This window comes from Rhea americana, unplaced genomic scaffold (genome assembly GCF_003343005.1).
Source record: "Rhea americana isolate MKP2758 unplaced genomic scaffold, rheAme1 scaffold_19, whole genome shotgun sequence".
NCBI classification, from domain to species: Eukaryota; Metazoa; Chordata; class Aves; order Rheiformes; family Rheidae; genus Rhea; species Rhea americana.
This window is the reverse complement of record NW_028186038.1, coordinates 450,241-471,498: the sequence shown is the minus strand read 5'-3', so window position 1 is coordinate 471,498 and position 21,258 is coordinate 450,241. Positions and strand designations below refer to the sequence as shown.

The window sequence follows — 21,258 nt, the reverse complement described above, 5'->3', positions numbered from 1 at the left end:
ACTGTTTGACTTTTCTTTTACTGATTCAGTAGTCCTGTTTTTCATGTTTTCATTTTACTGTCGTATTTTCTTTCACGGCTAGCGTATTTATTGTATGTTTGCTGCTATGCAGTTTTATTTTATTATCATGCTATTTTGCTTTTTATTTCTGTACTTTACACTGTTCAGCAGCATCATGAAAAATTTAGCTGTTCTTTACCATGAACCTGCTAGTTAGGTCTTGTCTGTGTACAAGCGCAATGCAATTTGTAAACAGGTAGTGTTGAGGTTCTATTCTAAACCTGTCTTTCCTTCACATGTAACAATTGTCTAATACTAATTAAATGCAAATATRTACTGTGCAACATTAAAAACACAGAATCATTGTGCATAATGCAAGCTGTAGACCTGATGTTTGTAAACAGGGAGTTCCTGTAACTTTAATGGTAGAGAAAGTGGAAGGGTAGGTGGTTAGGTTTTCTGAAATCTTGCCCTTTATAATCAGCATTTCTGCTTTAAGTTCTATATCTGTAGCAGTTTCCTCTCCAAATATATAGTTTTCTATATTGATTTAAATCAAGAAGTAATAAGCTTCCTTTTTCTTTTTGATCAGAATGAATTAAGTGCAGCAACTCATCTGACTTCAAAGCTTCTGAAAGAATATGAGAAGCAGGTATGATGTAAATCAATGGGGTTTTTTTGTGTGACCTGGAATCATATTGTTTCTGTTGTCTTCTAACAAAACATAGTGTTTGCGAAATCAAAATGAACTAGAACTAGTTTCAGATTAGAAGAGCCAATAAATTTTGCTGTCAGTTCTATATCACAGCAATGTAACATAAATAAGCAACTTATTCCAATTTGGGTAGCTGTGAAATATGTAATGCATTTCTGTGATTTATATAAAAAAGATTTTTTTTTATGATGAAAGATATTCTAATAAAAACACAGCTATAAATTTCTGCCATTTTCAAATAGCACTTCTGGTTCTAACCTAATGTGAGGTACTTAAATGAGAGTATAGTAACTTTTCAATATTAGCTAGAGAAAGTTATATTTTAGGAGTACCTGGGGCATGATATTCTTATTTGTTAGCAACTACAGATATCAAAATATACATCAAATATCCTTATTTTGATTTTAGTTGCGTTAATTGAGAGGAAGGGGAAAAATGAACAAGCTAGAAGGAACTGTATAAAATTATACTAGAACAGTGTGGTGATTATGAATTAAAATAGTATTGGATACTTCATTTTTTAATTTTAATTGGATATTTTATTTTTATGATTTATTTCATTTGGATTGTTTCATTCCTCATCTATGAGATTGGCTTAAAAATACACAAATAATGTTTTCACTGTGTTTTTTTTTCTCCAGTTCAAAGTATGAGCATTTTTGGTCATACTTGCTCCTCCAGAATAGAAATAAAGTTTTTTAGATAGTTTAAAAAGCTGATATAGTGAAATAACCTAAAAGCTAGGAATTCAAGATGAACATCAAATTTTATTTAATATTTGATAATTGGCAAAGCCAGATAAAAAATTCTTCAGAGATGTCAAGCCTGAATCTTTCTTGAATGTTACAGTTAATTAGGAAAATGGACTTTTTTAAAGGAGAAATATTTGTTATTTATTATTTTCTGAAAAATTCCTTGTTCACAAGACAATAAAAACGTACTTCACAAAGTGGTGTCTTGTAGTGTATCTTAACTAGGTAATATTTTCCTACCTAATACTTTCATAGACATGATTAATAAAGCTTTGTGGATAGCAGAAAACACTGCAACCAACATGCTCCATTTTATTTTTTTGTAGCATTTTCCACTAGGGGGAGATGATGAAGTTATGAGTTCTACTTTACAGCAATTTGCAAAAGTGATAGATGAGGCAAGTACCTGTATTTATTTGACTTACCTTGCTAACTTTTGTTTGTCATGTGTAGACTTTGACTTACTTGATCATCGTGGTCTCTTGTAAGACAGGACATACAGAAATGGCTTTTATTCGTCAGTTATATCGCACTTAATTGTATATTGCCACATATATTTAAAGTTCTATAACCTGAAGACAAAGAATCAATTCAGCAAAATGAGGATATGTTATTTAGAAAGAATGCACTTTAACTTTCTGCAGATACTGCCAACAAACATTATAAAATGGTAATTAGCAACTGTATAACTTAGAATAAAGTTAGAAGTACTATGGACAAATACTGAACTCTAAAGGTCTTCTAAAAAAAGCTGTTGATGAGATCAGGAAATTATGAAAGAGTGTGTGAAGAACAGATTATTGAGGCATGAGGATATAATCCTGAAAAATCAAAGAAAGACCAATTTTCAAGAAGGTGAGGTGCCTGTTGATTTTTAAAAAATGTAGTAAGACAGTGACAGTTGGTCATTAAATTGATTTTTACTCATTTTCCCTGGTCTAGCTTTTTAAGTAGTCTTAATAATTATGTTAACACACCTCATTGTAGTTACAAGAAAACAAGAAAGGTAATTTATATCCACATATAAAACTTAAAATTTGTAAAGTAAAATAAACTTTTAAAATAACCTAATCTTTGTTTACTGCTAAGAAGTAGTGCTGACTGTCCTTTGAAGTAGTCTGAAAATATGGCTGAAACTGTGCAAAAGTCTTCTCAAGTTGTACACATCATCTTTGACTGAAATTAATATCAAACTATCGTAATATCAAACTATCTTGTTTTTATTCTTTTTAATCTCAGCAATGTTTTCCTAAAATTTCCTGCTTTGTCTTCTCTCTTACAGCTCAGTTCTTGCCATGCAGTGCTATCAACTCAACTTGCAGATGCAATGATGTTTCCTATTACCCAGTTTAAAGAAAGGGATCTAAAAGGTATAGTAATCAAAAATACTGTTTTTGTCAACAGCAGCAATAACAAAGATGCAGCATGGTATTTCATCCCCATAGTTCTTGTTCCGCTTAATAGGACACTACTTATTTTTCACCTCTTTCTCAAATGTATGCAGCTCTCAAATTTTTTAATATATAAATTATTTCTACTTATGAGTATATTACTGTTGAACATGTTTGTTTCAACAAAAAAATTACTTTTTGGAAGCAAACTTACCTTCTATTCAAGATGAACCTTTTGCAGTTGCCATAAACGTTAGATTGTCTGTATTAAATAAAATCTTGCTTTTAGTTAAATAAAGAATAATTTTTGGATAATTTGCACATTAAGGAAATATTTGTATGTACTACACTACCATGATAATTGCTGGGCTAAACTCAAAGTGCCAAAGTTATGATATTAGTTATAGTATTAGGGTTTAGTAAGATAGATCTTAAACCTTGCTGATAAAATAAATAGATTCTGTAGACGCTTACTGCTTCTTATTTTTGTAATGACTGTATCTTGTTCTGCCTGGTCTAAAGTATAAGATAATGTCTAATTATGATAATTATACTTACAGATGTTAAACTGTAAGTAGCAAATTTGTAGTGGCAAATTAGCTTGGACTATAAATTACAATAATTAAAAACAAAATAATTATAACTTGTAATGCAAACATCCTAGAGCAGGTATACCTACCATGTGAACTTTTAAAGTCTGGGTTGAAATAAAAATTGTGACACTTCTGTAAGTTTTCTAGCTTTTTATGAATCTTAGAAAAGACTTCTTTGGCAATAGTTTGTTGCAAAATTAGGGGTTAAATAGGTTATSCTTTTTGGATAGGAGAATATCATTATCTCAAGGCTAAAATTACTCTTCAGAGCCTGCAAAAGTTTCCTGTTAGCAATATTTACTGAAGAAGCATCCTGAGGCAATAATCACAAATTAAATGATCTCCAGAGAGACATTTTAACCAGCAATTGACATTTAATATCTAATGATACCATACTTGTTTATGTACTTCATAGACAGATGCTACAAAGCTTTTCCATGCTTCTTTCCTCGTCTTCATTGTGCTACCACAACTAAAGTTCAACATACYTCTTTCTCTTTATGTATTGTAATGAGACACAAAAACACAGTCAGGATCAGAAGATGTCCTAAGTAGTGCATTGATTCCTATTTCTTGACTTGGTGAGACTAAATGCACATCTAGAACATAACTAATCCGTATTCTTCTTGTTTGAGTATTTTTCTTGGCTGGAGATGCTTCTCCTTTTCCCATGCCYACCCTTCCACTCCCTCCCTCACCCCCAGCTCTCTGACTGTTACTGTAGATCCACAGATGATGTCTTTGGACTGATTGTCTCTTCCAAGTTGTTGAGGTCTGTTTCCCTCCCCCTTTACCGTGTCTCCCCTCCCCCCCAGCCACACACACACACACACACACACACACACACACACACACACACACTTATTGCAGTTCAGTATCATTTTTGGTAAGCCTGACAGCCACATAAATGAAACCAAGGGCTGAGTAGGAACAGATTTTCCCAGCCACATAATGCATCTGCTGATAATTCATTCTGGTGCGAGGTRTGAACAACAACAGCCCAATAATGAAACAATGCATGAGAAACCTTAATATATGAATGTTATGTTTATAATACATAAACTTATTTCAAATATATTATCTTTTTTTTGTAGAGATACTAACCCTAAAAGAAGTTTTCCAAATTGCAAGCAATGGTAAGTGCAGAATACTTATAGCTATTACAAGATGACAGTATTACTAAAGTTAYTGTGTTTAATATTTGGTCAGAAAATTAGTCAAGATATTTGCAAAATGACTAATATTGACTAATTAGGCTGTAATTCTTTTTTTTTTAAGTGATATTTAGACTCTCACTTTTCTTTAGTTCAGTTGTCAATTCCAGGTTTGTATGTTGGAATTAAGGGTTAAGGTGAATTGGCAGTACTAATCTTTCTTACAGTACTTCAAGTGTGTGTATATAGATATTTATTAATCAATTTAGRATTTTGCTAAGAAAAGTATAAAAAGAAAGGTGTTAGCTTACTTTCTAAAGTGAGGACCGGTTCAATAAATATGAATTTTACTTCTCTAAAGTTACAGCTTGATAATTCTCTTCCTGTATTGTCAATAGTTATTTTTTCAGTTGGCTCTCTTATATCCTGTAGAGAACATATTCTTTAAATTTTTAAATCCTCAAAGATTCTGCTTTTCTTTTTAGAAATAACTTCATTATTTTAGAAGTAAACGGATTAGGTAAAGGTTTTCATAATGGAAAGTTGTCTCTATTTACAGGAAGATTCTGCTTTTGAAGAATATTAGATGTTGAGGAGAATTAGTAACAATTTGGCTGTATTTGCATCTGGTTAGAATTTTTCTTCAGCTGAAGTACTTGTGTCAGTGAAGTAATTATGAAGATGCAAGAACAACTCTTGAGGCTTTTAGTGTGGAAGAACTTTGCAGTCAGCTTGCTATTCAACAYACAGTGATATAAAAGTTTTTCTGTTTTGTTTCATAAGTGATCCATTTATCAAAATGATCATAAATTCACAACTTTCTTGTTTGCTTAGACCACGATGCTGCCATTACTAGATACAGTCGATTGTCAAAAAGAAGGGAAAATGAAAAGGTTTGTAATACAAAATACCTTATATAAAAACTTTAGAGGAGGTAAGTAATTGTAATTTAGTATATATTAATGATAGAAGATAATACGCAGCAGATTTCACTTAAAGTTTCATAGTTGATGTTCTAGCAGTGCAGACAGTTCTGTTCAGAACACAAAACCAGATTTTCCCAATTTGTATCTGTCTTCTAACACTGAAAATGCTATGAGTTGAAAGCTGTAATATTGTATTCAAATTATGTTGGTTAAGAAGAAAAAAACCTCTTTCAAGGGCAGGGTGGGGGAGGGAAGAGTTCTGGATTTATTTTTTCATGTCTACTTCATCCATAAATTCTAGGAGTGGAATTGTAGGGCTAAAGATGCAATTGTTGATGACTGAGGATAAAACATGACTGTGTTGTTTTCCTATGCTGGCTGTAAAGCCATCCAGAAAGCATGTGATGACTACCAAGTCTCAAACATTCTTTCCCCTCTCCCCCTTCCCCTGTCTCTGTCTCTTTAGATCAAGGCTGAAGTTACAGAAGATGTATATACTTCCAGGAAAAAACAGCATCAGACTATGATGCATTATTTCTGTGCATTAAATAGTCTTCAGTACAAAAAGAAAATTGCTATGCTAGAACCCTTGCTAGGATACATGCAAGCTCAGGTAACTTCAGATTTTGAAAGCTGTAGGTCTGCAATAAGATGTAAAAATGCTTCATCAAAGTTGATCTACTGAAATCTATTGCAAGATTTCTTTTGCAATCCAAAGAAGCAAAGGGGTGAAAAAGCAATACCACYTTGTTGTCCCTGAAGCTGTCATACCTGTTGCCATGAAGGTTTGTCATTAGCTAGCCTTAGTCATTTCCTGCTCAATATGTGAGTTTCTTTGAATCTCATTATGACATGCCACACTCCYATGGGAGAGTCTTTTGGGAAAGTTTGGGTGCCAAATATAAGGGTCTAATTATACTCCAAAACCCAGATGCCTACATTTAATGCATAGCCTATATTTTAGATACTAGGATTTTTTTAGTGCAGTCACTATTGAGAATAATATTGAGATAAATGCCCCAGTGCATACAGGTCAGCRTTGAATTATAACTTCTCAGGAAGTACTGGAGACAGTTAAACTCTTCCTTTGGGAGCTGTTCTGAGACAAGATAACCATCAAAATCATGTCACTACTGTTTGCAATCGAGGATGTGAAAGAACTGGAATGCTCAAAATTATTCTAGTTGATTTTTTGTTTAATACAAAAATTAACGAATGATTGGTTTATTTGAGGGTGAGTGCAATGGAAAATACAAATCTGAAAAAGTGTTTTTGAGAGACTTTCATTTACATTTTCAGTCAATACGCTTAAAAAAAAAAAAAAAAAAAAAACTGCCAAAAACCAAAAAGATAAAGCTGGCACTGCAGTGGTCTCCTGTGTAGCAATCTTATGCTTATCCGACGTTGTGCCTGAAAGCTTTCCATGTACTAGAAGAATTGTTGCTTCTCTTTCCAACTTTGCAGCTTATATGTAACAAGTAGGCTCTAGATGCTTTCTGTAACAAGGTAGGTATTGCAACCTGTTGTTCAGGTTTTTGCTGAATCTAAGAATGGAAAGGGCAGGGTTACCCCCAGTGATTTCCTGTTCTGAGATTTCATAAAGCTAAACTCAATKTATGTAGTGGCAGTTTTTCTGGACCAAGATGGAATAAATTGGTTTAAGTTACGTCTGTTCCCCTTGGCAGGGTCCAAAGTTGGAGGATGGCTCCAGACCAGTCCTCACAGAGTGCTTTTGCTCCCTGAGTGCTCCCTCTGCACCCCCAAAAAAGAACAGAAGGAGAAATAAAACCCACCTGTAATATAACAGCATATTGATAGGCTTTAAGCTAAGTAAAAAGTATACGGAGACCTCTGGATCACTAAAGATCCATGTCTTCCCTCCTTTTTTTTTTTTTTTTTTTTTTTCTCCTCTCCAGAGCAGTTTCCAGCTGGATTAACACATTTCTGTGTTTCTTCCAGGAGTGTTTTTTTCCACATCCTCTCAGCACAATTAAATCCTACTTCAGTGTCAGCATCAACCTCCGTTTACAGACAAAAAAAGATGTCTTCTGCCCCTCTTACTGAGAGGCATTGGTGGGAATGAGGAATGAGAACAAATATCTCTGAGAAGCTTTAACCTCCTATGGTTCCATCTGTTAATTGATTATTTAGTTTTATTCATGACTAAATTCTCCCTTTTCCTCCTCCTTTTTTTTTTTTTTTTAAGATAAATTTTTTTAAAATGGGTTCAGAAAATCTTAATGAGCAGTTGGAAGAATTTTTGACCAATATTGGCACAAGTGTACAAAAGTAAGTCATTTTTGTTGAATTTTGAACTATTATCAAAACCATTACTTTTCTGTTTCTGCTTGTTAATGTATTATCTTTGTTAACAATATATTACTTACCTTAGTGTTCGTAGAGAAATGGAGTGTGAAGTAGAAACCATGCAACAAACTATAGAGGACTTGGAAGTAGCTAGTGATCCGCTATATTTGCCTGATCCTGATACCACAAAATTTCCTGTTCATAGAAATCTGACACGGAAAGCTGGCTATCTCAATGCAAGAAAGTAAGACTTACGTATTATTTAGTACTTTCAAAATAATTAATTTTGARAAGGAAAAGCAATAGTAAGTTTCTTTTTTCTTGCCTTTTTTTAAAAAAATCAGTTATGCTGATTTTAGATACTTACACAATTGAGTAAATCACATTGGAGCTATTCTGTTTCTTTTTTTGGTGCCTTCTGCTTATTAGGTTTAAATTGTGAATTAACTGGTGTTAATTTTTAGGTTACATTGACCTAGTGTCATTCAGGTGCAAAGCAGAGGTGTCCTGATTTTAATATATTTTTGCCTGAATTTTCACATCAGAACCAAACTTTAAAAWTTATATGAATGTTATTTCACTGATTTAGAATTATACACTATCAGAATTTCAACTGCATTTCATTATATAAATATCTGATAGAACTTTGAGATTCAAGTTGCTAATAAACTACAATATGARTTTTAGGAAATACAAGACAAAAACATTCTCTGTTAATGTTAGTAGGTTTTTTTTTAAATGTCTGTCATAATTTTATGAGGTAGTCTGGTCTACTGGTGGGAGCTGTTGTTCTGTGTATATAATGAGTCAAGTTGATGAATTTTATAGTTGTAAAAATGTAAGTTATGACACTCAGACTTTTTTCTTTATATAGAAAATATATTTAATTTCCTTAATTTAAGGAAATAGTATATCCTACCTGCAAGCAAAATTGTTTAAAATTTGAGGTGAGTTAATTTTCCAACAACAATTAGAATAACAGGTTGACTGAATATGAGATATGAATTCCTGAAGTAGAAAAAGAATTGCAGTAATTAATAATGAAGACAGTATCTTAACAAAAACAGATGCTAAACTTCAGGTGTTAGTAATTTTGGGGTCCAGGTTGTTGTTATTCTATTTTCCTGTAAATAAATAAATAAATAAACACATGCTCTAAGCACAATTTTGGGAATCTTGTTGAATGGTAAAGTGCTTGGAAAATGGACAAATCTTACATCACTAACTTAATGCTTTACACAAGTGAAGTTCTCCAAAACTCAGTTTGTTAATGATATAACAAGTGTGCAGAGTTACGAGGCCTCATAAACTAATTCGATAACGTGTAAAGCAATACCCTAAAAAACACTAAACAAAACTGATGAATTTATGCCTTTTATTCTTAAATAACTTTCATATCATATAAAAAAGCAACTATATTTTGACCAGCTATAGATTATTTAAACTGTTTACTTTAGGATGAAAAAGCAACAGATAAAAAGGCACTAATTTCGCTGTAAAGTTAACCTAAAACATTACATAGGGAGGGGGGGAAAAAAAAGCTTTCTTAAGTGCCCAGATGATTTGCTCATGTAATTTTTTTCATATATATATTTTTTCTAATTTATACAGCTCAGCATAACTCCATATCTACTAATTGAGAATCTCTTTTTACAATTTAGTAAGACAGGGCTGGTATCATCCAGTTGGGAGAGACAGTTTTACTTCACTCAAGGTGGAAATTTGATGAGCCAAGCAAGAGGTGATGTAGCTGGGGGACTTGTCATGGATATAGACAATTGTTCGGTAATGGCTGTGGATTGTGAAGACCGACGGTACTGTTTTCAGATAACATCTTTTGATGGTAAAAAGTGAGTATTCTTATATTATTTTTCTGTAAATAATAATTTACTCACTATTTAAGAAAACAAAGATAGTCTAACTTTGGCTGGATTATAGYTCGACAGATTTTTGAGGGTGTTTTTTAGAAGCAAAATTTTGTGCTGTCTATTTTTATCCTTTATGAGCTTCTTCTAGGGTAGCTGTATGGAAATTCAGAATAAAGTTACCCCAATCAGTTTACAATGGTGTCATATCCATAGCTACRAAGTAGAAATTTAGATTTTTATTTCTGAAAAACCATACTTCAAATTTTAACACCTTTTCTGGACAGTTATAAGTATTTTGAGAGACTGAGATACTAGCATGTGGAATAATCCGTAGGTTATTATTATTAAATATATAATAGTAGTTTTGTATTAATTTTGTGATTTTAAAAGTAGTTTTGATAATTCTGTGAAATTAGTTCCATAAATTCTAATAGTCTCAAAATGCTAACTAAGCCAAGTTTGAATTTAATGAAATGCTTTGGATTTCTGCCAGAGAAAATTTATCTTGGAAGCTCCTAGCTTCTTTGCCATTCCTGCAGTTCCTGTATGCTATTTTGAACATTGGCTTTTTTAATATATCAGTAGATCAAACTTTGGGGCTTAGAATATGCTTCTGCCTTCATTTGCAAAGGATATTGCATGGTGTTACCATTCTGTCTAAAYGTCACATGAGAAGTATATCCAAACAATGGCTGTGATTTATTTGAATTATAATTCATTCCAAAGTATTTTTCAGTGGACTATATCTATAACTAGAAATGTAATATAAGCAGCTGTATTCTGATAGGTGTAAATGCTGACATGAAGTCATCAAACTCTATTTAATTCTACCTTAAGCTCTTATTAAGTAAAGAACCTACATAATCCTAAATTTAAATTACTATTTTAATTTTCTGTCTAAATAGAAAAAATACATGTTGTACCACAGTGTGCATTTTGTTAATAATTATTGTTTAATAATTTAATCTTTAATTCATATATATATATATATATATATCAGCATAAGTTATTATTTCTCTTCAGTAAATGAGTCTTCTGCACATGAATTTAAAAATATTCTGAACAATAGTACTAGATACAATGATTTTTAAAAACCTCACATACTTACTAGAGTTTTCTCTCTTCATACCTTTCTGTCCGTTTTAAAAATGATGCTGGTGTCACAAAATAGGAACTGTTTTTCTCTGAAGACCACCAAATGCACTGGATAGCAACACAGTTACTCAGCTTCTGCTCAATTTCTGCTCATTCAGTATTAACTGTAGTATATCTTTGCCTATCTTTGAAAGGCTGAAGCTTGTGATACAGGAATGTATTTCTGTATCTTAGGGAAATGATTTTGCTTTTCAGAGTGTGAGGTTAGTAAGATGAAAGAACTCTTCAATTGTTACAGCTGTATAAATGTGGTAGAGAATATAGAAAAAACTGTTAAGACTGTTTTGTAGTTGCTTATGTATTATATGGGCACAGTTAAGATTTTGTTCTTTCTTTTTCATTCAAAGTTGACTACACTCAGCATTTACAAAGAATATTCAACCTTTATTAATTTGTTGTGCAGTGTATTAACATGCAAAAGGAGTTTCCTGTCTGAATGTATTTGTGAGGCATTTCAAATAAACAAGGCTCTTTTTTCCATTCTATTTCAGGTCTTCAATCTTACAGGCAGAGAGTAAAAAAGATTATGAAGAGGTAAGCTCACAGAAGGTTCACATAGTCAGATCATTTTCTGTTGCACATAAGAAATATGCCACCTGAGAAATACCAGCCTTCAAATACTAGGTCAATAAACTTGCATGTTGTAGCAAATATGGGGGTAAAACAAATAAAAAACAGCCAGGGGATTAATATATTTTTCCCTATAGTTTTAGCTTAGAGATTTCTCTTGAAGTAAAAATAAAATACTTCTTTAGACTTTTTATAAATGAAAGTAAATATTATAGACTCATATTATAGACTTGTCCTGGTTTAACAAAGAAGGTTCTAGGTATTAGAATGTTTTGTATGGACAGCTTTTTACAGCTTTCTGAAGGCCTGCACAGATGGACCAAAGTGATAGATGCATTTAATTCATAGTCTATTAATACAATCAGATTTGTCCAGAAACAAATAAGCAGATGTGCTTAATAGTTCAAGTATTTCTTAATTAACAAGGTATGTCTGCTTGCATTATTATTCAATATAGACTTTTTAATGGGGAGCAGGATAGGAAAGAAAAATAATATTTTAAAGGTATTGTTCATTTAAGGTATGTSTAGGTAAGCAGCTGGATGAGGAAATACAGAAAATATGGTACTTTCAGCTTGGATTCAAATTCCTCCAAAAATTTTTAACATTACCTTGTTATAAAGTGGTATCTTACGCTGTTTCTAATTTTTTAAGGGGGCTTTGTCTGGTTGGCCCAGGTCCATTACCAGATCTTTGCTCCCTTGAGGTCATCTTGTATCCCAATTTTGAAGCTTTTGCCCTCGGATGCCCTGCTAGAGGAAGGGAGTTTGTAGCCATCCTCAGCAGCTCAGGTTCATGATTTCCTGGGCTGCAGCTGCTGTGCTGTTTTTTGGACAAGCTCTGGCTCAATKGAACGGCACTGCTGTATACATATAATCCAGTTAACTTTCTCCTTTGGAGAAAAAACGAAAAGCAATGAGCAGGAGCAAACAGTTTTCAATAGCATAAGGGTATATTCTTGCTTATAGGTGCAAGTAGTGGGCAAATTCCRTAAAGCTAATAGTTCCTTTGGAAAAAAAAAAGCTACAGTAGACTTAACACTCTTTGTTTTTCTTTTTCAGTGGATATGCACAATAAACAACATATCTAAACAGATATATCTAAGTGAAAATCCTGAGGTAACTTTTATAAAATTTTGTGGTATAAATAATATCTTCAGATGTAGATATGCACAAAATTAAAGAGAGATTAGCTGGATCTAACTGGATTGCAGAGAATTAAGCTGAGTACTTCTTTACGTGTCTGATTATAAGCTTTTCATGATATGTATTGACAGCACTTCGTAAACTTATAAATGGATGCAGTACATTGTTTCTTTCATCTAAATGCTTATATAGGAAACATTAAAAATGTGACTTTGAAGTTTTCAGAATGTTTATCAAATATAAAAGTCATGTATTTGTATTTTTTATAACACTTCATTACAAATTGATGTGGTGAATATCTGGATGGATACACTGAATTTCTACTACAGCCACCTGTCAATCTTAYTAATTAAATTAGTATAGTAATTTTCTAGGAAATACATTATATGTTCACTTTAATAAAGAGCTATTTGCCTATTGAAGAGTTAGAAGATTATTTATCTGGAGAATTTTGGTAAGTGATTTTACATACTAAATATACATTCTTATATATTTATGTAGTCAACTCATTTATATTGTTATTTTACTTGTAAATTTGGGGAACAGGCTCAATAAATTTTTTCTTCTCTTACCTAGAATCCATCAACTRTTCTGGTAGATGTTGCCATACATATGTTTAATACAATAGCATATGTCTATATATAATAMATTGAAAGAGAAATCATGCTCTTTGATATACCTGTGAAAGCCTGAAGCAGTAACAGGCTATTACAAAGGAAACTTCCCAGTGATCACGTACCAGAGATGAGAATTGTAGATAAAGTAGTTGATAGACAGCCTCGTGAGTAACGCTGGAATCCATCGTTCAGCTATGTAACGTAGGGCTCTTGCTCTACGCCTAAATGACCTGGGAAATCAAGGTGAAATGAAGAGCATCATGCCAGTTTTCAGTTTAGGAAATAAACTTTGTAAACAATATAAGTACCTGGTTGACTGTAAGTTAACTGTCCTGAAGATGAGAAATAAAATAGTTTTAGCGCAGAACTCTTCGGTTGCCTGAAGGACACGTTCTGATGAATGTAAAGCTGCAGTTCTGTTTAGCCCTGGCATAAACAGTTGCAACACTATTACAGCATTGCAGCTATGTGCACTTATGTCAGATCTGAATTCAGGATAAAAGAACAATAACATAATCTGTGCGACCCGTCTATATCAACTAGGAGTCAAAAGATGTTCACATTCTTTTTACAATTGTATTTGACAGTTACAAGATCACAGACGTCAGTTGCTGAATAAAACTTGTTTTAAAGAGTGGAAACATCTTCTGAAAATAGTTATTTGAAATTTGCTCCCACTTCTTCTTATAGCAAGCCTCAGTGCCAGTGCCTTCCTCTTTCTGACTGCTTTACGCTCATTCTCACTTCCTTACTCACACTCACCCAAAATGATGTTCCTTCATTGTTTTGTCTCCTGCACCTTTCCTCTCCTAAATTCATTTTTCTCAAAGACTTTTACCTTTGGCTTCAACCCATGAAGTGAAGCCATCAACCTTAAATGTTGATGCTTCAAAATTAGAGATATTAACGACAGGCTAAAATGGAATTTTTCAAGATGCCAAGGGTATTGAGTATCTATTTCTCATTGACTTTAAATGCAATTGGGTGCCGAAGTTGAGCAGGCAGAAACTTGGAGATAAGGCATTTCCATGTTAACGATGTTTGTCATTGCCTGTTTGAAACACGTACTTTGATATATTTCAATTAGTACTAAATTGTGCTTATTTAAAAAAAATACAAATATGCTTATCAGCATCTGTTTCTTGTGTTTAAGTTGGTTGTGATCAGAGTCTTAAGAGTGTTTGAATAACACATACTTGGCAAAGATTAGGTGCCTCATAAATTGCTGACTGCAGCTTTAAAGTTCACAGTCCAGTAGTCTTTTTCTTTTTTTTTTTTCCTCTGCTTTTGCTCCTACAGCTTAAAATATGTTAGCAACCTTTGAAAACGTGGTATCTTTATTCAGTCTGTCTTTAAGTCTTCATCTGGTTGATACTGTTAGCATCTTTTGTTTCTGTCAACTGTGTATACATAAAAGCTAAAATTTTAAAACTTGTTTTAAGGGAAATGTTTTCAGTTATTTTTTCCCAACTATGTACTGCAGGAAATTGCTGCACGTGTAAACCARTCAGCTCTGGAGGCTGTTACTCCATCCCCCTCCTTTCAGCAGAGGCATGAAAGCATGCGGCCAACTGTGTAAGTCGCTGTACTACAGGTCATTTGAAGAGCAAATCTATAAAGAGAATCCTAGATAATGCTTTTTTTCCTATGTGCAGGAATAAAGCTTTGATAAGCTAGAGGAGTTCTTGAATTCACCTTTTTTTTGTATGGTTTAGCATCCATTGTTACAAATAACCCAAGTTTCCAGCTGTCTGGGCAATTTTGTTAGTCACATACCTGCTTTATTTGTTGTATGTATTCTTTATGAGATTTTTCTTAATGTGTCTAGTTCCTGGAAGCAAACCTCAGATTGTAATGTATTTCATATGTGATTGTATGTTGATRTTTTAACAATATGATTCAATTATTAAAACAAACTATTTTAGTTACTTAAACTAGGAACCTAGATTGCATTTGTATTTACATGCTGTTCCTTTTTTTGTTTTTTTGGGTTTTTTTTGTCTTGATTTACATCCCAGTCTTGGAATATTATTTATCATCCCTGTGATTTAATTTATTATCAACAAACTTGGTATTAAGATATCCTTACTTTGTTTTTGTCTTATTTTATTTTAGACAATCTCGTTCTCCTGCAGCTCGTACTAGCAGCACAGGGTCATTGGGATCYGAATCAGCAGCTTTATCTGCACTTTCTTTGGATTCACTTGTTGCCCCTGATACTCCTATACAATTTGACATAATATCTCCGGTTAGTGAAGATCAGCCTGGTCAAGCAAAAACTTCAGGGCAGTCGGGCAGGTAGGAAATGTGGAAAGAAGTAAAAGAATCCTAAAGTTAATGCTGTTAACCTTTAACCTTAAAACATGTTTAGGCTGCAGCTCCAATGCATATGTTGAATTGCTCTGACTTTCTTGCCCAAAAATTTGCAGAGGTCAAGCAAACTTTTTTTTTTTTTTTTTAATATATATATTGTTAAATACAATTGTAAAAATGTGCAATATTTAAATACAATAGATTCAAGGTGTAGCCTTCTACTTCCGCAGCAGCTTTTCTTGCTTTAACAGCTGATGCTTTTCTTTTTTTTCTTTTTTTTTTTTTTTTAAAAAATCTTTTGGTTTCACAAAGTATTTTCCTTTCCTACTGCTTGCTCACCCAGCAGCTTGGGTATTTCCTCTTGGAAACTCAAGAGAAATTTGGTAGCCCTGCCTCCAGGTGATGATGGCATACGATGACACTCCTCTTAACCTGAAAGGTGAGTGAAAATGATCTAGGCTTCTAGAGTAATCTCGTATACAGAAAGTTCAAAGTGTCTTAAAGCTCTACCCAAAATACAAAAAACCTTTTCTCCTACTTATTTTTTTTAATAATCTTCCCATTCAATAATAATAATAAAAAGCCKGTAAATGTGTATTGCATTTCTGAAACTATATGTACAGAATTCAGATTTTAAGAAAACATATTTGCTGATTCAGCTGCTCTTAAGCTGAAAAAAATAAAAACTTTCAGTGACTTCAGTCACAATAATGTATATTGTATCCCTCTTCCTCCTAGAAAATTATTAAAATTTTCAGTTGTATCTCATAGATACATAGCAATTTAAATGATCTATATCCAACTCTCTGTTCTGACAGTTTTTTTTTTTCCTTTGCTACAGCAGGATAGTCATGGCTAACTAGACCCTTAAGTACATATTGATTAAAATAGACCTGAACTGTATTATAGGAAGTGGAAAGCTTAATGCTTAGCTAAATTAATGTCATCAATTATAATTCCACTCTAGAAAACCATTTTAATAGCAGATACAGAGTTGCACTCAGTATTTTCAATTAACCATGCACTATCAATAAAGAACTGCCGTGTTTGGTCCATATGGGTAACATGCTACTTTAGAAGTATTAACTATTTTTGAAAAGACTTTCTTTAGTTTCTGATACTGACACAATAAAAGATGCTAATAATATGACACTCCTTTTGCTATGTTTACACAGGTCAGCCTTTAATGGGAAGATTCTCTATTGAATCTGTGTTAYATAAACATTGTTGCACTGCAATTTTGACTTTACAGTTCAGTCTAGACCAGTGTTATTCCTTTAAATTAGACATCCATTAATTAGGATTTCACTGATAAAAATGGCAGTCAATAAGATATGCAAATGAACAAGAGATTCACATAGTTTTTTCTGATTTATGCTCTGAAATTTGCTTTTAGAACATTTAATGGAGATATAACCTCTCAATATTTCTCCCCTATGAAACCTAATTTGAAGTTTTTCTGTTACCTCAGCAAGGGCTTTTTCAGCTGCTAGTTAGCCAAAGAAGAAGGTTTTCTTCTCTTTAGAAATTTGAACTGTTTTTTCATTCTCCATATTCTTTTCAGCATTGCTGTACTTCTTTTGAAAAATGTAGACTTGGAAGCCTAGAGTATTTTCACTTTGATTGCAACTGATAGAAATACTGTCTTTGAGAGCCAGAAATAGCCACATTTCTCTTGACCCCTCTAGGAGTAAAACCCCAATGATGTTTTCAGAAAGCTGCATCTGAAACAAAACCAGTGACTTACCTTCAATAAGTAATTCAACAGCTTGAGACAGTGATAAGAGATGTGCTGCTTCTACTGAGTACTGAAAGGACTAGCTTTTGGCTGTACTTCCTGAAGCTGTTCAGTGAGACCTCATCCCCTAAAACTATGCCTTTTCAAACTTCARTAAGGCTGTGATTCGTCATGCCTTACTTCATATATTAAAAAAAAACATATAAGCCAAACTTTCTGTAACAGCAATAAGACAATAATATCTGGCATTGCTTCTATAATTTGAGCCTTTAAATGTATCTATTTGTCTTACCACCAATTTTATGATTTATCATGTGTTATTCTTCCAATTACAAGTCTTTGAAATAATTATATGTTGTTTTTATTTGACACAGCATGAGACTAGATTATTCATTAGTGGTTCTTGTGATCTGACTCCTGGTTTAATATTTTCATTTTTTTAATAGACGCACAAATCCTTTTGGTGAATCTGGAGGCTCAAAATCTGAAACAGAAGGTAAAACAGAAATTTTACTTCAATGCAAAATGATACACTTAAATAATTTTTAAAAGAATTTGCAAATTAAATGTTTTATTTTCATCTGTAGCTTTTCTCKTAGCTTAACATCAGTTTTGGAAGTTGCATTAAAAATATATATAGTAGTCAAATTCAACTTGTCTAATACGTCTGTTTTTAAAATAACTCATTGTGTTGCACATTTTGTATTTGTTAAACTAAGTGATAATATTTGGCTTGCTATTTAATAATCATACATATAACTCATAAATATGAACAATCCCTTTTCAAGTAACTTGAAGCTTAAAGTTTTCTTGACCTGTAATCTTTAGCTTCAGAAAAGGTATTTTTGAATAGGAGACCCAAAACAGAGTTAGCTCATTCAATACTTCTGTTTGTCTTAGATTCCATTCTTCATCAGTTATTTATTGTAAGATTTCTTGGCTCTATGGAGGTGAAATATGATGAAAGTCCGGATGTTGTTTATGAAACAATGCGTCAAATACTAGCAGCTCGGGCCATTCATAACATTTTCAGGATGACAGAATCTCATTTATTAGTCACTTGTGACTGTTTAAAGTAAGTGTGCTTCTTAACTTCAAATGATGCTTATTTACAGAATGATGATCTTTCACTTTAGTAAAATGTACTTTCTGATTTGTTTTTTAAAAACAAATTTTTAGGTTAATTGATCCACAGACACAAGTTACAAGACTACGAGTAAGTAACATTACATTTTAACATAAGTATCCAACATTTTAGTTATTTTACTTTCTATATACAGTACTAGATAATAGCAAAAAACATGGACAGTATGAGACTTCCAGGTAGTTTTCCACTGAAATTGAGACTAATGAAAACACCTTAAAATAGATAGAAAAATACTAGCAAATCAAGTTTAAGGGAAGTGATTTCAATGGATGAAACCGAATTTTCAAACATTTTTTTTTTTCTTCTTGATTTGATAGGGTAAGATTTTAAGAAAACAATGCGTATTATATTTTAATAATGTGGTAAATACTTTTATAATTACTAGAAAGGTAGTAACATTGAAGTTGGAGCTGATTGCGTAAAGAAGTCCAAAAGGGTTTGCTTGGTGGTTTGGGGTTTTTTGAATGTATAATTGCATTGAGAGTGGAATTCTTCATTGGATATCAAATGTGGCCAGCTTAATTCTTCAGTAATAGCAGTCTTTTAGTATTCAAAACTGATTTTTTAATTTTTTTTAGCACTAAAGTTTATGGTCTGCTAGTTTTTTTTTTTTTTTTTTTTTTTTTTTTTTTTTTTTTTTTTTTTTTTTTTTTTTTTTTTTGAGACATTCAGTTTGTCAAGGTCTCTGAACTACTTTAACATCTCTAAAATGGAATCTTTAGCATGTGAGAACCTCTTGAGATTACAAGCAGTGCTTTCTTTTCTTTATCTTTGTTGTGTTATATTCAAAACTGTCTCACAGCTTTAAGCTTTTAAGATGAAATAAAACAACTGAATACCTGCACAGTATTCTAAATGTGTACGTTTAAGGTTTGGAAAAGCACTCTTATTCCCACAATTTTTATCAGCAGTAGTAGRGGCCTTTGGAATTTAAAAATCTCATGTTAAGTCTTAGAAATTTCAAATGCATTTTTTTTTAAGTACAACTTTTTTTAGGTATGAGAATGCAAAATACTTTTATTGGAACAAGATAATGGCAATTTTCTTTTTTCTTCTGCTTCTTCCTGCTTATATAGTTCAGAAGAGGTGAACTAATTGCAGTAAAAGCTGTGGAGAACCTAGTCCCCTTACCTGGAACCAAATATTGAAAGCTTAGTCGTGGATGGAATTTGTACAAATGATTTCTCTTAAATAATAATAATAAATTTTTAAAAAATTGTTCACACATAGAATGATGATTGAATCTTACTGCAACTGTGATCCCATTCTCTTACATGGTGTATGTTTTTAGGTATTTGTTATGAATAGTTTAATCTTTCCTTTATAGCTCACCATTTCTGTTTGTTAAATACATGTTTGATCATGTTTTAACTTTTTCTTTGCTGTAATTGTGCATTTATGATGTTGAAGTAGTCTACAGTATATTGAAACTTCATACAGAAAGATGTTTGGAATTTTAATATCTCCATTTTGATCCTTTTTGGCAGTTTCCTTTGCCCAATGTAGTCTTATATGCTACGCACCAGGAGAATAAGCGCCTCTTTGGATTTGTGCTTAGAACTTCAGGAGGGAGAGWTGACAGCCGCCAGACTTCAGTCTGCTATATATTTGAATCAAATAATGAAGGGGAAAAGGTACTGATGATGGTCATAGTTGTGTCAGTGTTGAATCTGACATGGATTTCAAGATGCTAGATCCAATTCCAGCTGTCCCAGGGATATCTGTGGGAGAGCATTTTCTTCCTGTACTTAAACAAACAAACGAAAAACTGACCGAGTATCTGCAAAAGCTTTAATATGCTATCATTTGGTATATGGCTTAATTTTAAAGACATTTTTATTAGATTTTTACAGATTGTTTCAAATTTGTTTTCTATTTAGATTTGTGACTCTGTTGGACTGGCAAAGCAGATTGCTTTTCATGCAGAACTGGTAAGAACCTTTTTGGGATCCTTGTGAATGGAAGGGAGAGAGTGTATTTAGTAAGTGTAATAGAATGTATTCTGCAAGATACTTACAGATGCAGTAACGCTATCATACAGTATTCTACYAGAATTGTACAGATTTTAAACATTAGATAAGCTCAACTGTCAAACAATATTCCAGAAAGAATACAGCTTGGTACCTTTAGCAAACATACCAGTCCTTTAAAAGAATAATAATCAAAACATTTTTTTAAGCAAATTCATACAGATTGGTAGCATATCAAAAGTCTCAGGCTGTTGTACTTATTTTATTCATGTTTTTGTCCTTTAGGATCGAAAAGCATCRGAGAAGCAAAAAGAAATAGATAGAGTAAAAGAGAAACAACAAAAAGAACTCAATAAACAAAAACAAATCGAAAAGGTACATTTCATTATTATTTCTTAATATTCTTTTTTTCTACTTACTTTCAGATTGTTTGTAGTTTTGTATTCCAAGGTACAGTATCATATTCTTCAACAAAATGCATAGAACACTGGAATTAAGTTATTACAAATATCTTTCTGTACCGATTTTGCTCAATTTTTGTACACTAGTTTTTTAAAAAAATGCTTTCAAAGAGATAAGCCACATACACTCTTTATAGAAGCACTTAAGAGCGGTGCTTGAAKCAATATGTACCATAGACCCCAAATATAAATGCTTCTGTCACATGAAGTGCCCCGTATGTGACTGCAAGTGATTATCTGCTGTGTGACACTTTGTTTGCTGGTGTTGTGTAGTGAGGAAGGAGCTGCACAGAGCAGCTGCAGGCCAAGAGCTGCACTTATGGATTATAGGTACAGGTGTGTTGATGTGTATTAGCTCTTCTTTCTAACAATGCCAGCTACTGAGGCTGAAATGTTTTAGTTTCTTATTGAGTGTTTTAACCTCTCTACAGAAAGA

The 21,258-nt window shown here is 32.6% G+C and overlaps 1 protein-coding gene across 2 annotated transcripts in view; it reads left to right on the top strand.

Annotated features, from left to right (window-relative positions):
• APPL1 (adaptor protein, phosphotyrosine interacting with PH domain and leucine zipper 1) overlaps positions 1 to 21,258 on the top strand; it is a 34,793-nt gene that overhangs the window by 7,792 nt on the left and 5,743 nt on the right. For both annotated transcript variants that reach the window (XM_085302336.1, XM_085302337.1), the window contains exons 3-21: positions 593 to 652; positions 1,794 to 1,865; positions 2,750 to 2,837; positions 4,546 to 4,587; positions 5,440 to 5,498; positions 5,998 to 6,144; positions 7,738 to 7,820; positions 7,924 to 8,082; positions 9,500 to 9,688; positions 11,353 to 11,395; positions 12,493 to 12,549; positions 14,677 to 14,768; positions 15,309 to 15,491; positions 17,691 to 17,740; positions 18,145 to 18,319; positions 18,424 to 18,460; positions 19,879 to 20,025; positions 20,272 to 20,322; positions 20,647 to 20,736. In XM_085302336.1, coding sequence (XP_085158462.1) covers positions 593 to 652; positions 1,794 to 1,865; positions 2,750 to 2,837; positions 4,546 to 4,587; positions 5,440 to 5,498; positions 5,998 to 6,144; positions 7,738 to 7,820; positions 7,924 to 8,082; positions 9,500 to 9,688; positions 11,353 to 11,395; positions 12,493 to 12,549; positions 14,677 to 14,768; positions 15,309 to 15,491; positions 17,691 to 17,740; positions 18,145 to 18,319; positions 18,424 to 18,460; positions 19,879 to 20,025; positions 20,272 to 20,322; positions 20,647 to 20,736 — 1,824 coding nt within the window. The remainder of the gene's footprint in view (positions 1 to 592; positions 653 to 1,793; positions 1,866 to 2,749; positions 2,838 to 4,545; positions 4,588 to 5,439; positions 5,499 to 5,997; positions 6,145 to 7,737; positions 7,821 to 7,923; positions 8,083 to 9,499; positions 9,689 to 11,352; positions 11,396 to 12,492; positions 12,550 to 14,676; positions 14,769 to 15,308; positions 15,492 to 17,690; positions 17,741 to 18,144; positions 18,320 to 18,423; positions 18,461 to 19,878; positions 20,026 to 20,271; positions 20,323 to 20,646; positions 20,737 to 21,258) is intronic.